We start from the raw sequence: 19,589 nt of genomic DNA, 5'->3' as shown, positions 1-19,589 counted from the left end.
CATTGCTTTATTGTGTTAAACAGTTTTATTTGACTGAACTTCCTGTTCCCCGTTTACACATAAAGAGGTGTAATAGCTGCCACATACTCACTAGAGCAGTGAGCAGACAGTAAATTCACTTTGACCATGTCCACACTAGCCTGGATAAATTTAAAAACGGCGTTTTTGTCTGAAAACGCTCCACGTCCACACTATTGTTTTCATGCGTTTTCACTGAGTTGTTCATCTACATTGAAACGGCCAAAAACACTTACGTTCCAGTACTGCGCATGCGTGAAAAGCAAGACATTTCTGTCTCCCACTTATTTACTTTCCAGCTCTTTGAAACGCCGCGGCAAACTGAGGCCCAGCACAGAGGAAAAGCACAGAGTTTTTTAAATGGACTAACAATGAGGTGGAGTTGTTGCTGCGAGTAACACAAAAGTACAAAGTTGCAAGAGCAAGTGAGAATTAAAGAATTTGAATAAAAGCTACCACACTGCGTCGTGAAAACGACATTTTTAAATGTATCCGCTTTGGAGAGCGTTTTCAAAAAGCTCAGCTGACCTTGACTGAAAACGCCGTCAAGGATGCTCTCCTGGATGGGGATGGAACACAAAAACAACTTTTTCTCTCACTTTTGGCCTTCCGTCCACACTGAGACGGCCTTTTCAATCAAGGAAAATTGAAAACGCTCTCCAAAGTGGATAAATTTGAAACACGCAGTTTTCGCGGCACAGTGTGGTCGGCGTAAACTGAGACTTTTTAAAACGATGAATGTTAGTCCATTTTGGCGCGACCTTTCAAAGAGCCAGAAAGTAAATAAATAGCAGACAGAAATAACAACAGGTCGAAGTGTAGACATAGCCTCTGATACCAAAAGTAGTTCACTTCAAGGTCAGATGAACGATGCCAATGAGGACGCCAATCTTCACATTTTGGACAGAAGAGACAGATCGTTTGAAACAGGACATCTATGTCACTGTGAACGACCATCTTTGAACAGAGAGGATGGCTTATGACACCAACCATCTGCCACCTACAATCTAGTTTTGAGATCCCTTCCCATATGCCCAGGCACATCTTGCATTAGGTGACGATAGCTCACATGAAATTGTGAGGCAAGGTCACACAATTTTATGGTTTACCCAAAACCTCTGGCGATAGTGATCCACGCCTTTTTTCACAACTTGAGTCACATGATTAATAGTGGGCCAACGACCCTGTTAAGCAACAACCTGCATTAGGGTGTAAATACCCGGGACTCCACCATTTGGTTTTAGAATTTAAGAAGCTGGAACAGCTGAATTCAGTGATCTGGATGTGAGTGAATACTTTTGGCCATATATAATATCACACTGTGAAACTTAAAAAAAATAATCTGAATGCACATCTTGTACAAACTAAAATATACTTGGTAACTAAATACATGTGTCCATCCATTCGCTTCCACTTATCCTTTTCAGGGTCGCTGGGGGTACTGGAGCCTATCCCAGGTGGGGAACACCCTGAACAGGTCACCAGTCTGTTGCAGGGGTAACACACAGGGACAGACAACCAGTCGCACATTCACAATCTAAATGGGCAATTTAGATTTTTCAATCAACCTATCCCCACAGAACGCATGTCTTTAGACTGTGGGAGGAAGCCGGAGAACCCGAGGAGAGCCCACGCAAACATGGGGAAAACATGCAAACTCCACACAGAAAGACCCCGGCCTGATGGTGGAATTGAAGTCAGGATCTTCTTACTGTGAGGCAACAGTGCTAACCACCGTGCTGCCATATGCCCACATACATGACATACATAGACATACATAACATATTACATATTTAGCAAGATGCTTTTAACATACCGTAACTGAGAGAGGAAAGAGGAAGTGGATAATCAATAAAAATTCATTCCTACAAGAGATGACAACCAGCAAAGACAAAAAACTGAGTTTTTAAAACTTTGCATCTTGCTCTCTCTGCTGCCAGCTGTCAGAGATAAAACATGTTTTCTGGAAGGCAACACACATATTTAGCTTAAATTGTTCTTCCTCATTTTAATTCTGCAGCAGAAGAAAAAGATAGTTAAGTCATCATTGTGTTACTGAAGCGAGCTCGGCAGCTCAGTGCTGACTCACAGTGACAGATATAACACCTCTGTGAAAGCCAGCAGGCAAACATTATTTTACCACCACATTGTATCAGAACAAACAGAGAATCTCTCTCAGCTCTGCCACACATGCTTCACACCACTGATGCTGACAAACATGTTATTTTCATACATGTTTTACAAATAAACTACTGTATTCTGAGTTACCACCTTGTCGGCTCTAGTAATTCCCAACGTGTGGGCCAGGGCCCCCTCGTGGACCATGAAGGTAACACAGGTGGGCTGAAGTTCAGTTTGAAAATACAAGTATCACAAGTTTGGTGAAACAGAGCTGATTCCACTTTGAAATATTGTGCTTCTAGGACCAGAAGAGAAAACAGAATAGAACAGGAAAGTTTTATCATCTAAAGTTTAAAATGAGACAAACTTCACACTGGTCCAGCCTTCAAAAGTTCAGTCAGAGCAAATATTCATGAAACATTTTTTTTAATGAACTTCATGATGATAGAACCCAACCAAGCCCAGGAACCACATACGCCTCTACGTAGTTGGCAGCAATGGATACTGATCAATGGCAGAGTTCCCAAAAGAATGTCAACAGGTGGAACTCACAGAGCAGCAGATGATTGAATCTCTGCAGTCTCTGCCATCAGCACAGGTGGAACATGAAAGGGTTTTTTTTACACATTTCCCTGTTTCAAAAAACCATCATTATTTCCACACTGTGGAAATGGGCACATGGACAGCAGAACTGTCATGGTCCCTGTGCCTCACCAGCTGATACGTATTACGCAACATGTGTTTTTGTTGTTTTGCTCTTTCTGTCTCTCCTACTGGAGGGAGTGCACATTACAGGCTCCCGCCCCTGGCCCACGCACCTGCCATTTCCACACCTGCTGCCTATCTTCGTAATCCCGAGTCCTACTTAAATAGGCAGCACTGTGCTACTCGTCGCTGGATCGTTGTGCTATCAGCGTCAGTTGCTCAGTAGGCTGAAAATCTGAATCTGTGAGTTGTTTCCATCAGTTCATCTCTTACTGAAGATTTTTTGTGCAGCTCTTTCCCGTACCTTTCCCTTCCCTGGTCTGCGCCTGAGTCCGTTAACTAATCGTGACAACAACGTTTAAATCCCTGGAATACGAGACAGCTTTTTAGCCTGGTTGACACATGTGACGTGTTGTAATGTTACCAGATACATCTTTCTTCAGTCAAGGCCAGAGGAAATAGTTCTGAATATAATTGTAAGCCTTATGAACACCCAAATGCTCTGATTGTGGGATGTCTTCAAAACTTTGTGATGAAATCTACTTGGCACAACCACGGTAAGCTGTATCAGAAAGAAAATAAAGCAAAACAAAAATAAATAAATAAATATTGGTTTTTTTTAAGTACTTAGATGAGGAAGCCAGTTTTTTTGGTTGCTAATTCACTGTGAGAAATGTCTAGAAGCAAGTCAGGTGTAGATACAGCCCTATTCTCTGGTCCACCTCACTCGACTTGAGCTTTAAGTGCCTCCCTTGTGTAATGACACATGGTGGGTTGACTTCAAGAATACATGAAGCTGATGCATCATTACCCCAGAGCTAAACAGGTAACAGCTGACAGCAAAAAATCAGCACCAGACTAGTTTTTGCTTTTTGCCACATGTCCATAATGTGAGAATCATCTCACCTTCTGCATCAGCTGAACCTGTGTGATGTTTTGTTATTAGACTAATGTGCTAATCACAGTTTGACCATAATGAACACCAACTTTGAACCTGAGGAGCGCATGTCACCAGGACACCCTAGATTGAAGGATGATCACTTTTGTAATCATATGATCAGATCTGCAGCCCTATGTTCTGGACTCTCAGATGAAGCAAGAAGCTGAGATGATCGCCACCTGGTGGTGTGTTGGATCAGGATTCTGAAGGAGGCTGGGGATCCGACTGCATCGTGTTCTTCTTCTCTATTACTGAGGCAGCTGCACAGAGCTGCTGCTGCAAGGTTGTTGGTGCCTGTCGTGGTGGTATTCCAGATGGTAGACTTGAGAGGTAAAGACAGCCATCAAGTTGAAGACGTCAAACTCTCAGGCTTTATTAGCTTGTGGCACCTTGGAGGAGGCTAACAGGTACAGGCAGGCCAAGCACACTGCAACCCTGGCTGCAGCTGAAACTAAAACTCAGTTGTGGTAGGAGAGTAAAAAGTTTATAGTACACCTGGAGCACTGTTGATGTCAACCAAGGATATTGTAAGCAGTAGAAGGAATACTTCAAAGATCTGATTGAAAAGCCTTCCATAGAGGATTCAGAGTCTGGGGATGAGTGGGCTCCATTAATAGGAGTGATGGTGGTGATGTAGTGAACTTATTAACAGTTATTAACATTCACAGGGTAGACGTGATACTTTGAGATGAACCTAAAAATACCAAAAACCTGGAGCAAAAGTTTTGAAACGCCTGTTTTGTGGTGACAGTTGAAGGCAGCTGTATGAAGGCAGTGTGAGAAATTTATTTTCATGGTTTCACAGCACGTCATTTTTTCCCTTTAGTTTAGTATGTGTCATCACTGCAGTGACACCATTTTTAATCTGCTGTCACACACTGTCATCCATACTTAAATGTACCAGAGAAAATTATTACTGTTATTCGGGTACAGGGAGCAAATATAAACATGTGTCATGCACACAGAGAACAAAGTGAAATTCCCACTGTGACCTTTGTGTGAATTCCCTGTTAATTCTCTGCTATGAGCTGATAACATAAAACAGCACATCTGTAACACAGAAGACTTCAGGCTGAAACCACAGGCTGCATTTCCTCTTTTCTAGGTGGTCACAAACCACGAGGCCTTTCAGTGGATAAAAAAAAGCCTCTGAGAGGATAGAAAGTAACCACCAACAGTCATTTACACACATGTAGGTGTAAAAAGAGATACAGAAGACTAGAGCAGCTTAAAGGGGTGGCAGTAAAGGCATACAGAGCAGTAGTAATAAAATTCTATTTATTTACAGTAAATTCCTGTATTTTAAAGCCAACTTAAAGATAAACTCTTCCTAAATAAAACAATAAAAACAAGCCAGACAATGAAAAATAAAATCACACAGAGCAAACTAGCAGTGCAAGAGAATACTCTGCATATGGTGACAACGGCCTTAAATAAATCGCAATAATATGGTAAAGATATACTCTGTCGTCTATCAGTTGTATATCACCTGTTACTGGGTCTGGCTCCTCCTCCAGGTCTGACACTGGTTCCAAAGAAACAGCTCCACGGCCTCCTGCCACGACTTCCTTTATGTCCTCTTTGCTCTAAGTTTAAGTTCACCTCATTGCATTCGGAGGATGAGGTTAGGAAGTAACAAAACTACTTTTCAAAATAAAAGCATACAAAAAGCAGCATATGCTACAGATGTGTACTAACTAACACAGAGTGTGATACTAAAATCATTTCCACCAAGTGACAAAAGCACTGAAGGCTGCTCAGAAGAAATAATTCATCCTCTTTCACTTTTAAGGCTCATCACACTTTTTTTTATAGACACAGAAAACTGTGTGTATTGTATTTATTTATTGCAACATGACATGGCAAATAATAGACTCTGAAGTCAAAGTCTTCAACTTTTATTTTCTAATATTTAACATCCAGCCAAGCAGATGAAGTCATAATAAAATGACTCCCTCTGTTGGCAACCAACTCCAAACACAACCCAGTGATTATATTTTGTACTAAAGTACTACACAAAACGTCCTTAAATGATGACTTAATGTATTTTTGATAATGAATACTTGCAATAAATAACTTAAAATATTGTAGTAACACATCAGGTAGCAAACAAACTGAACACAGAAGGACTAAATGAGCAAATCACAAATCAACAATCAGGAAAACAGCTGCTTATGAATTTCCCACGGTGCTCTTTGAATTCCTTGTTTCCTCTGCTGTGTGAAGTTTGCTGAAAACATTAAACATAACACCTGCTGAACAAAAGATTTGTGGCTCAACCCACAGGCACAGCCAGAAATCATGAGAGTTTTCAGTTTCCTCTGATAAAAAGGCGAACAGCAGAATAGACAGTTTGCTACACACGTGTAAGGACGACAGACCGCTCAGAAGAACAAAGAGGTTGTTCTCTATCGTCATGTTTCCAGTTTTAAAATGCACCCATCAAAAAATATACACAATTCTTGTTTTATGACTTCAGACTAAGGCTGCCACAAATGCCAATTTTGATAGTTGACTAATCAGATCATGCATCCATTGGATGTAAAACGTGCAGCTTATTGCACCAGCAGCATCTGCTCTTATATATAACTATCATTAGCTTACAGCTTTAAGTGTTTAAGATATGTGCTAACTAAAAATAAAGACTAGATGATAGTTTATTAAACTTTAATGAAATTTGCAGATTGTCTCAGTAAAGTTTAATAATAAACTCAGCCGTCTGCTTGTTATCTAAAATATAACAGGACACTGGAGTAAATTCTACCATCTCACACTTTTTAATCAGTTTTGTGTGACGTTTATTCAGCTGTGTAATAACTATAACTTTAATCTCAGCCAAAATGATTTACTCAGGAACAAATAAAACACTGAGAAAAGCCAAAAAAATAAATTTTTAAAATCATCTAAGTGACTTATATCATGTTTAACCTGAGTAGCCAAAGACCGCGGGGATCTGAAAACGATGTGCCGGGTAGTTCAATGTTCTTGCCGGCTCTTGTGAGCCTTGAAACCCCGGCTAGCTATCGAGCTGGTGGGTAACAAAAAGGAGCACTTTTGCCAATATGTGATGTCTTGATAAACAGAGTAGATATTTGAAGTGCACACAGCTACATTCTCGCCTGAAAATATCTTAAAAGTTTATTTTGTGACCCAGAAAGCGTAATAAGAGTAATATTAAAACTAAGTAGGTACCGACATTCTTGGAAACTGGAATTGGCTGGGCCGCGCTATGAATTTTGGGATATTATTATTAATAATAATAATAATAACTGTCAAGATGTGACACTCTGTCCTCCTTCACTTAATAGACTCATCACACTGTGATGTAGAGAAGAGATGACTTCAAATGTTCTGTTAGCAAGATGTCAGATAGCAATGAAGTGAAAACAGAATAACTTAATGAACATATAAATAATGATAAAACAGCTGGTTACAGTGTGAGAAACAAACTCTTCACAGCTTCTCTTGACAACTAAATGCTGAATATTTTTCTAAAGGAGAGTTTTCATCAGTTCTCACAGTGTGGTATTTTTCCCAGTAGATCATATAAAAATGTGCAGTCCACACAGAGAACAAGTGCAGTGCTACAGGGGCACACCTGACACTTTTTATCCCTTCAACTAAGGAAATACTTTATATTCATATTTGACAATGTCAGCATGTAGTTGTCAAGACAACACCACTGTGCTGTTATTGTCTGTATTTCTTGTTGCCTCTTTGCTAAAACAAGTCATTTACTGAACACAACATTTTTCTCTTCAACCACAGGCTGCATTTCCTCTTTACTGGAGCTCAGCCAGAAATCATGAGTCATTTTCAACTGATTAATAAACAGCATATTGCAGACAGCTAGAAACAACATTTGTATACACATATAAGCATCACAGGTCACTCAGAGGAAAAAAGAAGTGTTGTGTGATATTATTTTGAAGAAAATGTTGCATTTTTAAAAGCACCACAATTATTTGACACACGTCAAACTGTACACAACATCAGGAGGAGTTCATGGAGGAAACTCCACACAGAATCACCTCCACCTGCATTCAAGTCTCGTAAGTTAGTAAAAAGGCTGCTGAGCATAACCTCAGAGCAGTTGTTACTTCCCATTATGTTGATAACTTTAGTTCATGTTGGAGGGTTGTAAAGTGTTTTAAATGACAATCAGTGCCTTTAAATAAAAGCTCTCTTTCAGTGGATTATTGCACAACACTGAACAGCTGTAACATGTACTCTCAGTCTGACACACAACAACAACACACTTTATTTATATCACACTTTTATTAACAAAGTTACAAAGTGCTTCACAGAAAAACATTTATAATATAATAAAAATAAAAGAGAAGTTAAAAACTAACAGCTCTACAGTAATTTAAAGTCTATTAAATTTTTTTTTATCTAATGAGAGAGAATCAAGCGAAACACACAGTGATTCTTTCTGAAGGAAATATAAACTCAGACTATCAGGATCATTGCTTTGAACTCAAAATCTTTTCCTTTTTTTTTTAAGAGACTTTAAGAGAATTGTTAAAAAGATTTTTTTTAAAAACTGATCTACAGTACATTAAAGTCCATTAAAATTATTATCTAATGGGAGAGAAAACAAAAGCAAAACGGAGAAAAACAGCTAAAGAGCTGCTGTTAAGATTTTAGAGCTGTGGCTGAATTTGGATTGACATCATTGTAGTCAGAGCTCTCCTCTGGGTCACCACTTTGCCCTGTTGAGGTGATCAAATGAAAGCATTTCAAACACTCTCTGCTTTGTCCACAAATGCATTTATTATCAGAGAGAATAATTACCAATGTATATTTTGCATTTCAAATCTCACATTTTGTGCACTCACTTGTCTTGTTAATGACTTCGAGCTGAATCACAGATGTGACATTGGTGTAATCACCTTCTGCTGGACCTGAAATAAGAATCTGATTGACTTTCATGTTAAACACAGTTACTGTATCATCATCCAGCTTCCACAAGCTCTATATTAATGAAAGTGTAAACTTTACCATTTTCAGTGTTTTCACATCTTCTGACTGCCTCATAGACACAACGATCACCTGCAGGTCAGAGAAAATCAGTCACCTCATGTCTGTGATACTAATTTAAACACAAATATTCTTGCAGATGACATTTATATGAAAAGCTGCAGCAAATGTAATAAGTACAGTCTTGTTGCAAATAGCATCAGAATATTTCAATCACATTAAAAACTAACCATGAAGAAGAGAGGAGTACACTTCCTGCTGATTTTCATCCTCATCGAGCGTCTGCTCATTAGCAGCACCTGTATTAAAAATGTTTGATGTTTGTTTTCACATGGTTATGTCTTTTAGATTAGTGTAACCCATTTCCACTTTATTTGTAATCTCTGTGTTCAAAATATATAAAAAGAACAAAAGCTCTCACCTTTGGACCGTCTGCAGCAAAACAACAGGAATGGAAGGAAAATAAATATGAATCCAAGAATTAATCTAAAGATCATCAGAAGAGAAAATTTAGAGCTCTCAGGTGTGGACACAGCTACTGTAAAGAAGAAAGTCGAATTTTTAATAAATTATTTAGCCCAGTAAAATAAGATGAAATAAATTGACAAAGTACTTCAAGAAAAAAATTAAAACATGCAGGCTCCAACATTTGTGATGAAACAAGCTAAATCCTTTTGCAGTACACGAATATAATAAATATAATAAATCACAGAAAAATTAAAAATCTTTTGATCTTGCTCACCTTTAACTGACATCCAGCTCTGTGCTGACTCTCTTCCTGAGTACTGACACTTGTAGAAACCTTCATCAGACTTTGACACTGCAGAGATCTTCAGCTCCCCTCGGGGATCATTTTGAATAAGTTTGTCATTGTGATAGAAAAACACATTGGAAAGTATTTTTTGTGTTCTCAAACTGCAGCTCAGACTAACAGAAGCTCCCTCAGTCACAGGATGAACAGGACTCACCAGGATAGGACCATCACCATCATCTGTGACACAATCACACACAATTGTTTCAGTCACATCAGCTGGTGCACACTTTGAGAAAGAGCTGACAAACAATAATAAGAACAGACTGTACAAATGCTTTTCATCATCAAGATCTGATCTTGTATATTTAACAAACTGCTGTATGTGTATTTTATTCCCACATAAAATGACTCCACATAAAGCAAAGCTGGGACAAATGTTCATGTGATTTCTAAATCATCCAAATCCAAGTAGTAAATGTATGATAACATACTCTGTACAGTGATGTTGACTGCACTGCTGAACTCTCCTGATCCAGACTCACACCAGTACACTGCAGTATCTGACTTTGATGTGTTGATGTCACATGTGGATCCAGTCATTCTCCTACAGTCAGAGAGTCGGCCGTCCTCAGAGAACTTCCTCACTCTCCACTCAGGGAAGTTTCCCTCACAGGTCAGTGAGACAGAGTCAGAGGTGAAGTGTTGCACTCTGTCAGGACTCACTGTGAGAGACGCTGCTGCATGAACATCTGGAAACAACATGCAGTGAAGAGACAAAGCTCACAGATGTTAGGATCAAAATGTCAAATTAGTATTAGAAAATAATAATGAGCTGAACCTTGGTCGATTACAGTGATGACACAACTTATTAGACAGAATCAAGCTGACCTGCAGACCAGACAAACTTTGGTTGACTGTGATCAGTGTGATACTCTGGGTCTCCTCTTCCAGCTCTGCACACATATCCTGCTGTGTGTGTCTGTCCATGAATGATGTAGGAGTCCTGTGCAGTCCCACTGCCATCAGGTAGCAGCTCATAACTGGAGGATTTCTCTGATAGATCAGGAACAGCTTTATACCAGTAGAAGCTCCATCCTGCAGACGGATGTTCAACCTCACAGTTCAGAGTTACTGAGGCTCCAGGACTCAGCCATGATGGAGACACAGTGAGGACAGGATGGGGTTCATCTGTTCAACAAAGATTTTCTCTCAATCTTTCGTCTCTTAACTCTGAATTCAATGTCACTAAAATGTTGACTCACAAATGTTGGAGGTGTGTTTAACTTGGCTGCTCTCCATTCATACGTCCACTGAGCTCCTTCACCTCCCTGAATCTCACATCTGACAGTGACTGTCTCACCGCTGTATATCTGAGTCCAGGATGGCTGCAGGGTCACAGTGGGCTTACTGGGAACTGTTCACAGGAAAATATCCAGTTAGACACAAATAGAAACATGAAGATAAAAAAATTAGATGGAATAAATTCTTATATTTGTCAGGAGGTGTCTCTCATTTCAGGGTTATTAAACTCACAGTTGTTGAATGAAATTGTTAGCACAGAACACAAAATGACATCTCTCAGTTTGGCAGAAATAAAATTATTTATCTCACGAGTTTCTGTAACTGTGACGTCACTGCTGTCCTCTGTGTAGTAAACTGGATCTCCTCTCCCTCCTCTGCAGTGGTACAGACCTCCTTGTGAGACACTAATAACTCTGTTTTCTTCATTTTCTCTCATGAGCTGAGCTTTAGAAGAGACTGAATCACGTCTGAACCAGTCAAACTTCCAGCCAGCAGAGCCCTCCACAGAGCAGCTCAGTGTCACACTGCCCCCTGCTGGTATGACTGAACTTTGTGCTGTCAGTGTGGCTCTGGGTTTACTTGCTGTTGAAGAAACAGGAAAACATACATCATGTTATCATTTAGTTCAGGGAAAATAACAATAAGAAAATTAATTAATTAACAACAGAATAAATATTTAAACTTCAAATACCAGTTCGGTTTTGAATGAACACCAATGAGTAGTAGACAGATGAAAACATGAAATGTCAGCATGAATCATGGTCCAACTCACATGAAACTGTCAGTCTGAAGGCATCACTCCATCCTGTTAAGAGATAGTCACTGCTACCCCAACATCTGTAGTCTCCACTGTGGGACACTGAAACTCTGCTGATCCTGTATTCACTGGATGTTGGAGGCCTTTTTTTGTTGGGTGCTGTCCATTCATATTTCCACACCTTTCCTTCACCTCCCTGAATCTCACATCTGAGAGTGATTGTCTCACCAGTGAATATCTGAGACCAGCTGTGCTGCAGTTTCACTGTGATCCTGTTACGAACTGAGAAAAACAAAGACATCACTGTTTCCAGCAGCAGCTTATTATCATAATTATTTGAATGATTAGTGTTAGAATTAATTTCAGTGTGCAGACTACGTGTTGGCTGCAATGATAAAAAGTCAGTGTAATGAGGTTTACTCTGTTCTTTCAGGCAAATTCTTGCATTGATGTAAACGAGGTTCTGATGATGCAGATGTTAATAATAATGCAGTGTCCAACCTAACAGCCCCAGGTCAGTGTCTGAGTTTTACTGCAAAAAACCTTTATATTTATAATTGTAAATATTAAAGCATTTGTATTAATATTTTGTATTACTTTATTTTAAATTGGAAAAATAATGTAATGAAAGCCTTGGTATAAATATGGTCATGGTACAGCCCACGCCCCCCTTTAGACTCCTCCCTTCTTGTTGCAGTTATCACTGGTATAAAATGTTGGAGAGCTGCTGTGAGCCTTCTGTGAGCTGCCTGATTTAAACATGACACCAGGCAAGTTAACAGTTCATCTGCCCTCGGGAAGGAGACAATGTTATTTTCTGTGTTAAATAAAACTGTCAACATTGATTGTATTACACCTGTCATTACGCATGAAGGGGCGTTCTAATACCCAGATTTCACAAAACTATGTTTTTTGTGATGAGATCTGAGGCTGTCTGCATACAGTGTCCATCTCCCACGTGTGTGATCATTAAAATCATCGTTTGACTTAACCCGGCCGGACCAGTGTTGTTATTGTGGTTTTTCCTCTTGTATCCATCCCCAATTTTTGAACTCGTAACACTGTGCAAAATAAACAGCCGTGGATGGAGCAGCTAAAAAGTTCACTTTTCCTCAAGTCAGAGTTCATTGATCAGGTGATGAAGGACTTCTGAGCTTTTTCCCAGGAAAGGTTTTAATGGTGAAGACAGGAACAGCGCTCCTGTTTTACACACTAGAAACACATTTTCTTTCACTCAGCTTGAGCTCACCGTCTCTGGAACAGCTCCACCTCTTTGCTACATGTGTGCAGACTGACTGCATGTTAAACTGTGTCAGCATCATCATCACTGCTGCTGTTTTTTATGAGTGTTTTTGTTGGAAAACTGGGTCTGCATGCGTTCAGTGTTGTCATACTTTTTATCAACAGGCGTGCTTCTTAATATGTTTCTATTGCAGGTCTATTTATAGATGCAAATGTGGGTGAAACACTCGAGTTCACATGGTGACGACTGAACTCTACAGAGCTGTTTGTTAAATGAAGCATCAAAGCAAAAAACTGAAAGCTTTTTTATAATCGTTTTATGAGAATTACTCGATGAATAGTTGCAGCCGTAGTGCTCGAGTACTTTGACATTTTGATAAGCTGTAGTTGACTGTGTGTGTGTCGGTTTCTCTGTGAGCTGATTGGAAATGTCAAAGCAAAATGACTTCTATGAAAACATGTCAACGTCAAAGTTTAAACTATATTAAATTTTAAATCTTAAAGAAAGCAGATTTGGCAACCTGAAATAAATGTGCTGTTGTCACAGCCCTGGCTCTGGTGACCCACTGTTTGTTTTTTGGTTTACGTTATATTCAGCCTCAGCCTCCCTGGGAAAGTCTATGCCAGGGTGCTGGAAAGGAGAGTTCGTCCGTTAGTCGAACCTCGGATACAGGAGGAACAATGCGGTTTTCGTCCTGGTCGCGGAACACTGGACCAGCTCTTTATCCTCTCCAGGATACTTGAGGGTGCATGGGAGTTTGCCCAACCAGTCTACATGTGTTTTGTGGACTTGGAGAAGGCATTCGACCGTGTCCCTCGGGGTGTCCTGTGGGAGGTGTTGCGGGAGTATGGGGTGTCTGGCCCATTGCTACGGGCCATTCGATCCCTATACAACCGTTGCAAGAGCTTGGTTCACATTGCCGGCAATAAGTCGGACTCGTTCCCGGTGGGTGATGGGCTCCGCCAGGGCTGCCCTTTGTCTCCGGTTCTGTTCATAATTTTTATGGACAGGATTTCTAGGCGCAGCCAAGTGGCGGAGGGCTTTCGCTTTGGTGGCCTCAGAATCTCATCTCTGCTTTTTGCGGATGATGTGGTTCTGTTGGCTTCATCGGGTGAGGGCCTCCAGCTCGCACTGGAACGGTTCGCAGCCGAGTGTGAAGCAGCGGGAATGAGGATCAGCACCTCCAAATCTGAGGCCATGGTTCTCAGCCGGAAAAGGGTGGAGTCCCCACTCCGGGTCGGGGATGAGTTCCTGCCCCAAGTGGAGGAGTTCAAGTATCTCGGGGTCTTGTTCGCGAGTGATGGGAGAAGGGAGCCGGAGATCGACAGACGGATTGGGGCTGCAGCTGCAGTAATGCGGACGCTGCACCGGTCCATCGTGGTGAAGAGGGAGCTGAGTGTAAAAGCGAAGCTCTCAATTTACCGGTCGATCTACGTCCCTACCCTCACCTATGGCCACGAGCTGTGGGTAGTGACCGAAAGAACGAGATCGCGGATACAAGCGGCGGAAATGAGCTTCCTCCGAAGGGTGGCTGGCCTCTCCCTTAGAGATAGGGTGAGAAGTTCGGCCATCCGGGAGGGGCTCAGAGTAGAGCCGCTGCTGCTCCACATCGAAAGGAGCCAGCTGGGGTGGTTCGGGCATCTGACAAGGATGCCCCCTGGGCACCTCCTGGGTGAGGTGTTCCAGGCATGTCCCACCGGGAGGAGGCCCCGGGGCAGACCCAGGACACGCTGGAGAGATTATATCTCTCGGCTGGCCTGGGAACGCCTTGGTATTCCCCCGGATAAGCTGGAGGAGGTGGCTGGGGAGAGGGAGGTCTGGGCCTCTTTGCTTAGGCTGCTGCCCCCGTGACCCGGCCTCGGATAAAGCGGATGGAGATGGATGGATATATTCTTTGAATTATTGTTTTCTGGGATTTTTCGTATTTATAGTTTCTGGTTTCCTGTTCTGTTCTTTGCCGTTCGCTGTGTTCTTGCTGTCATGTCTCTAGTGAAGGTTTTGTTCTGTATCCTTGTTTTCCTTTTGTCTCCATGTGTTAAATGCTTGTCTTGTTTCTCTGTCTCTACGTCTTCCCTGTGTTTCATGTCTCAGTGTCTATTCTGCATCTTTATGAATGTCATGCTACATGTTTTTGGGTTTTTTTGATAGCCCGTCCTGTGTGCAGTGTGTCTAGTTTTGCTTTCCTCTTGCCTCATTATCTCTAATTATTCCCAGCTGTGCTTCCTTCCTGTTTCTCACTCCCTCATTACTGCCTGTGTATTTAAGATCAGTGTTTTCCTCTGTTTCTTGCTGGTTTGTGTGCCTGTTATCCCACCTGTCTTTCTGCATTCCAGGCTCCCTGTTCCATATCTCAGGTCTTTATGTGTCATGTACTGGGTTTATGTCCCAGGTTTTTTGTTTCTTTGTATGGGGTGGCTGTAGCTCAGATGGCAGTCACTAACCAGAAGGTCGGTGGTTCGATCCCAGGCTGGCTGCATGCCAAATATCAAGATACTAACCCCATGTTTGCCTACTGGTGGTGGTCAGAGGGCCCGGTGGCGCCAGTGTCCGGCAGCCTCGCCTCTGTCAGTGCGCCCCAGGGCAGCTGTGGCTACAATGTAGCTTGCCGTCACCTGTGTGTGAATGGGTGCATGACTGAATGTCGTGTAAAGCGCTTTGGGGTCCTTAGGGACTGAGTACATGCAGGCCATTTTGTATGATTTTTAGTTTTCCCAGTTTAGGCATTTCTTTTGTCCCTGCACTGCTTCTGTTTGTATCTCACGACTGTAAATACAGCTCTCTCCCAATTAGTCATTAGTCAGTGCCTGCTCTTCGGTCCTTTCTCTCACCTTCCACACGACTGCTGTTGCAGCCTTGAGAGTTATATAAAATTTCCTGTTCAGATCAATAACATTATTATCATCGCTGATTACTCTTGATTTGTTTTCAGTAACAGAGATTTTTAAGTATTTTATTTTAAAAATAATTATTTTGCATTAAAAATCTGCAATCATGATAATAAGACGGAACTATCTCATAATGAGTCTGGGTTTTAAACTTTAGACTTCATTTTTTACTCTAAATGGGGTGCTTAAACTCACGAGTTTTTCTAACTGTGACGTCACTGCTGTCCTCTGTGTAGTAAACTGGATCTCCTCTCCCTCCTCTGCAGTGGTACAGACCTCCTTGTGAGACATGAATAACTGTTTTTCCTTCATTTCCTCTCATGAGCTGAGCTTTAGAAGAGACTGAATCACGTCTGAACCAGTCAAACTTCCAGCCAGCAGAGCCCTCCACAGAGCAGCTCAGTGTCACACTGCCCCCTGCTGGTATGACTGAACTTTGTGCTCTCAGTGTGGCTCTGGGTTTACTTGCTGTTGAAGAAACAGGAAAACATACATCATGTTATCATTTAGTTCAGGGAAAATAACAATAAGAAAATTAATTAATTAACAACAGAATAAATATTTAAACTTCAAATACCAGTTCGGTTTTGAATGAACACCAATGAGTAGTAGACAGATGAAAACATTAAATGTCAGCATGAATCATGGTCCAACTCACATGAAACTGTCAGTCTGAAGGCATCACTCCATCCTGTTAAGAGATAGTCACTGCTACCCCGACATCTGTAGTCTCCACTGTGGGACACTGAAACTCTGCTGGTCCTGTATTCACTGGATGTTGGAGGGCTGTTTGTGTTGGGTGCTGTCCATTCATATTTCCACACCTTTCCTTCACCTCCCTGAATCTCACATCTGAGAGTGATTGTCTCACCAGTGAATATCTGAGACCAGCTGGGATGCAGTTTCACAGCAGCCAGAACTGTTCAACAAACAAATATTGTTAAAAAAAAAAAATACAAAAAGTTGTTTTCAGCAGCAGGTTTTATCATAATTATGTGAATAAATGCTGATTTGTCTTTAAAAATACCTCAAATACAACAAAAACAATAATAATAATAACAGAATTTTTTTTGAGTTCAAGTGAAATGTTTAAACTCACCAGTTTTCTGAACTGTGACTGAGTCACTTTCTGTAATGATGATAATTTTCCCTTCAGCCCTGCAGGTGTACGTGCCTCCTTCAGACACAGAGATCGTTCTGCCCGATTCACCAGTTATTATGGACTTTTCTTCAGATGACGTTTGTCTGAACCACTCATATTTTAAGTCAGCAGATTCCTTCACATCACAGGTCAGTGTCACACTGCCCCCTGCTGGTATGGTTGTGCTGTCTGCTGTTAGTACGGGCTTGTCATGTACTGTAAGTCGGACATACGATAAACCAAGAAAATTAATGTCAATGCATGTTTGATGAGAATGAAGAAAAAATGGGAAATTTATTTAATGGCTTTTTCAGCCATATATTTTTCCAACCAACATTCATCAGTCCAGTAAGTAACAATAGGCGATAAATACACACAGGTGACTTTTTGATGGGCCGAGCAACTAATCATGCACGGACTGATTTGTGCATTTAGGACACAGAAGAAGTCTAAACATGGAGGAACTAGTTGGCAAAAAAATACAAAGTGGCTGCTGCATTTGGGCACACTGACGTGAGTGTATTTGCTTACAGCTGGAAGAAGATGCTGTTAAAACAGCCCTGTTAGTTTTTTCTCCTGTTGACTGCTTCTCTTAGCTTTAACCAACATTATTAGCAAACTTACTCATGGGCAGATAAATAAATCGCTCTTGTAAAAACGACCAGTGTCAGCCTCAGCCTGTCGTCGATGGTCGATAAATACTCGCCCAACCTTAGTTTACATGAATGATCTTTTTCATTGCGTGCTCATTTATCTGCCGTTTCATAACAACTCTGTTAAACTCTCAAAATACAAAGTCTCAGTGTTGTAAAAGATGTCAACAAATGTATTTTCCACAGTCAAAACCAAACTGAAAAACAAAACAATTTCTTTCATAAAAATATGAACCTGAATGATCTTTTTTCTTTGCGCCACCTGCTCACTGTGAAATGTGGTTTGATAGCTTTAATAAAACAAAGGGTAAAGGGTCTTGCAACTTTCAGGTTACTGATTTTACAAATATTTTAATAAACAACAACAACAAACAATTGGCCAAAAACACCAAATATAAAATAGTAAGCTGCCTGGAAACAGCTGGATCATTGTTAGAGGTTTTAGAGGGTTTTAACTGTTGGTGGGAAGATAATTGTTTTCTTGATGTCCTGTTTAAACAGACGTATAAATGAAAACAGGAAACTTCAGTTTGAATTGTAGATAAACTCACATGGGCTGCAGTTTCACAGCAGCCAAGACTGTTCAACAAATATTGTTAAAAAAAGAAACAACAACAAAACAGGGAACAAAAAAAAGATAATACAAAAAGTTGTTTCCAGCAGCAGGTTTTATCATAATTATGTGAATAACTGCTGATTTGTCTTTAAAAATGCCTCAAATACAACAAAAACAATAATAATAATAATAACAGAATTTTTTTTTAGTTCAAGTGAAATGTTTAAACTCACCAGTTTTCTGAATTGTGACTGAGTCACTTTCTGTAATGATGATAATTTCCCCTTCAGCCCTGCAGGTGTACGTGCCTCCTTCAGACACAGAGATCGTTCTGCCCGATTCACCAGTTATTATGGACTTTTCTTCAGATGACGTTTGTCTGAACCACTCATATTTTAAGTCAGCAGATTCCTTCACATCACAGGTCAGTGTCACACTGCCCCCTGCTGGTATAGTTGTACTGTCTGCTGTTAGTACGGGCTTGTCATGTACTGTAAGTTAGAAATACAAAAAAAAAAAAAAAAAAAAAATCCCCCCAAAACAAGAGAACTATTGTCACTGCAGGTTTAGTGAGAATTTTAAAAAGGCCATTATGTTTTACTAGATTTGTAGTTCTGCATCTGTTCACCACCACAGTCAATTGTAAATCAAATAATTAATGTGACTGAAGTGCAGACTTTAAGCTTTTACTCAATGAGTTTTACAAAAAATAAATAAATCATGAATTGTTTTAGAATAACAGCCATTTCTAACCACAGTTAGTTCAGTGGAACTAAACTAAACTAAACTAATATTTTCTTTAGATTGGCTCTAACATGTAGTAATCAGGGAACTAAATCAGGGCGACAAGACAGAGGGAAGAAACACCTGAAAACAAGACACGGGACAAGGGACTGTCAAAATAAAACAGGAAGCATAAACACTGAAGCAGAGACTAAGACACAAACTTGACCCAGACAAAAGGTAAACAAACATGAAGACAAGTCTGACTAAGCACAGGAGATCTAACAGAAACACAGACTAGACTCAGGGAACACAGGAGGATGGGAAACAAGCTTGAAGAATAACTGAAAAGATAACTATACACACAGAATATGAATGAAAACATAATCTAAGAAAAAGTTTAATATTAGAAAAACTAAAAACTGAAAAACTACAACAAACCAAGTGAAACAGAGAATATCAAACAGATGCTGAGAGTCCAAAACTGAAATGCTTGGTCCAAAATCCAGGATCATGACAGATACAGATCGATACTGTTCAGATTTTATAAACAGGAAGAAAAGAAAAAAAAATCTTACCTTCAGAATTTCCATAGAAGAGTGTGCTGAGCCCTAAAATCAAGATTGAAACATCATCCAACTCTTTGAAAAATGTGCATTTTCAGTTGATGTTCATCCTCAAATCAGTTTCTGAGCTCATAAACTATAAACTTTAAATGTAAAACAGCAGTGTATCCCACACAATGTTAAAATGAGCCAAGTCAGCACCAATCACATTCTTAGACAAACTGTTTCACCTCCTCATGATA

General features: G+C 40.4%; 2 protein-coding genes across 3 annotated transcripts in view; both read right to left on the bottom strand.

The window, feature by feature from the left end:
• The window catches only part of LOC309702779 (Fc receptor-like protein 5), a 56,720-nt gene that overhangs the window by 35,235 nt on the left and 1,896 nt on the right, over positions 1 to 19,589 (bottom strand). The window contains exons 3-5 of the mRNA XM_082527404.1: positions 19,360 to 19,392; positions 18,292 to 18,549; positions 16,808 to 17,065 (exon numbers count right to left, since the gene is read on the bottom strand). Coding sequence (XP_082383530.1) covers positions 16,808 to 17,065; positions 18,292 to 18,549; positions 19,360 to 19,392 — 549 coding nt within the window. The remainder of the gene's footprint in view (positions 1 to 16,807; positions 17,066 to 18,291; positions 18,550 to 19,359; positions 19,393 to 19,589) is intronic.
• LOC309702806 (uncharacterized protein) lies at positions 8,094 to 9,737 on the bottom strand. Of its 2 annotated transcripts, none has more exons than XM_082527439.1 (6): positions 9,510 to 9,737; positions 9,189 to 9,305; positions 8,998 to 9,066; positions 8,789 to 8,839; positions 8,626 to 8,691; positions 8,094 to 8,499 (listed from the first exon to the last, which is right to left on the bottom strand). In XM_082527439.1, the coding sequence occupies exons 1-6, from the start codon at positions 9,520 to 9,522 to the stop codon at positions 8,423 to 8,425; spliced, it is 393 nt and encodes a 130-aa protein (XP_082383565.1). In that variant the 5' UTR covers positions 9,523 to 9,737; the 3' UTR covers positions 8,094 to 8,422. The 2 variants fall into 2 exon arrangements, with proteins under 2 accessions (XP_082383565.1, XP_082383566.1); XM_082527440.1 differs by having other exon boundaries at positions 9,189 to 9,302.

The sequence above is a fragment of the Aulonocara stuartgranti genome (genome assembly GCF_965226115.1).
Source record: "Aulonocara stuartgranti genome assembly, chromosome: 3".
NCBI lineage: Eukaryota > Metazoa > Chordata > Actinopteri > Cichliformes > Cichlidae > Aulonocara > Aulonocara stuartgranti.
This window is presented reverse-complemented; position numbering and strand designations above follow the sequence as displayed.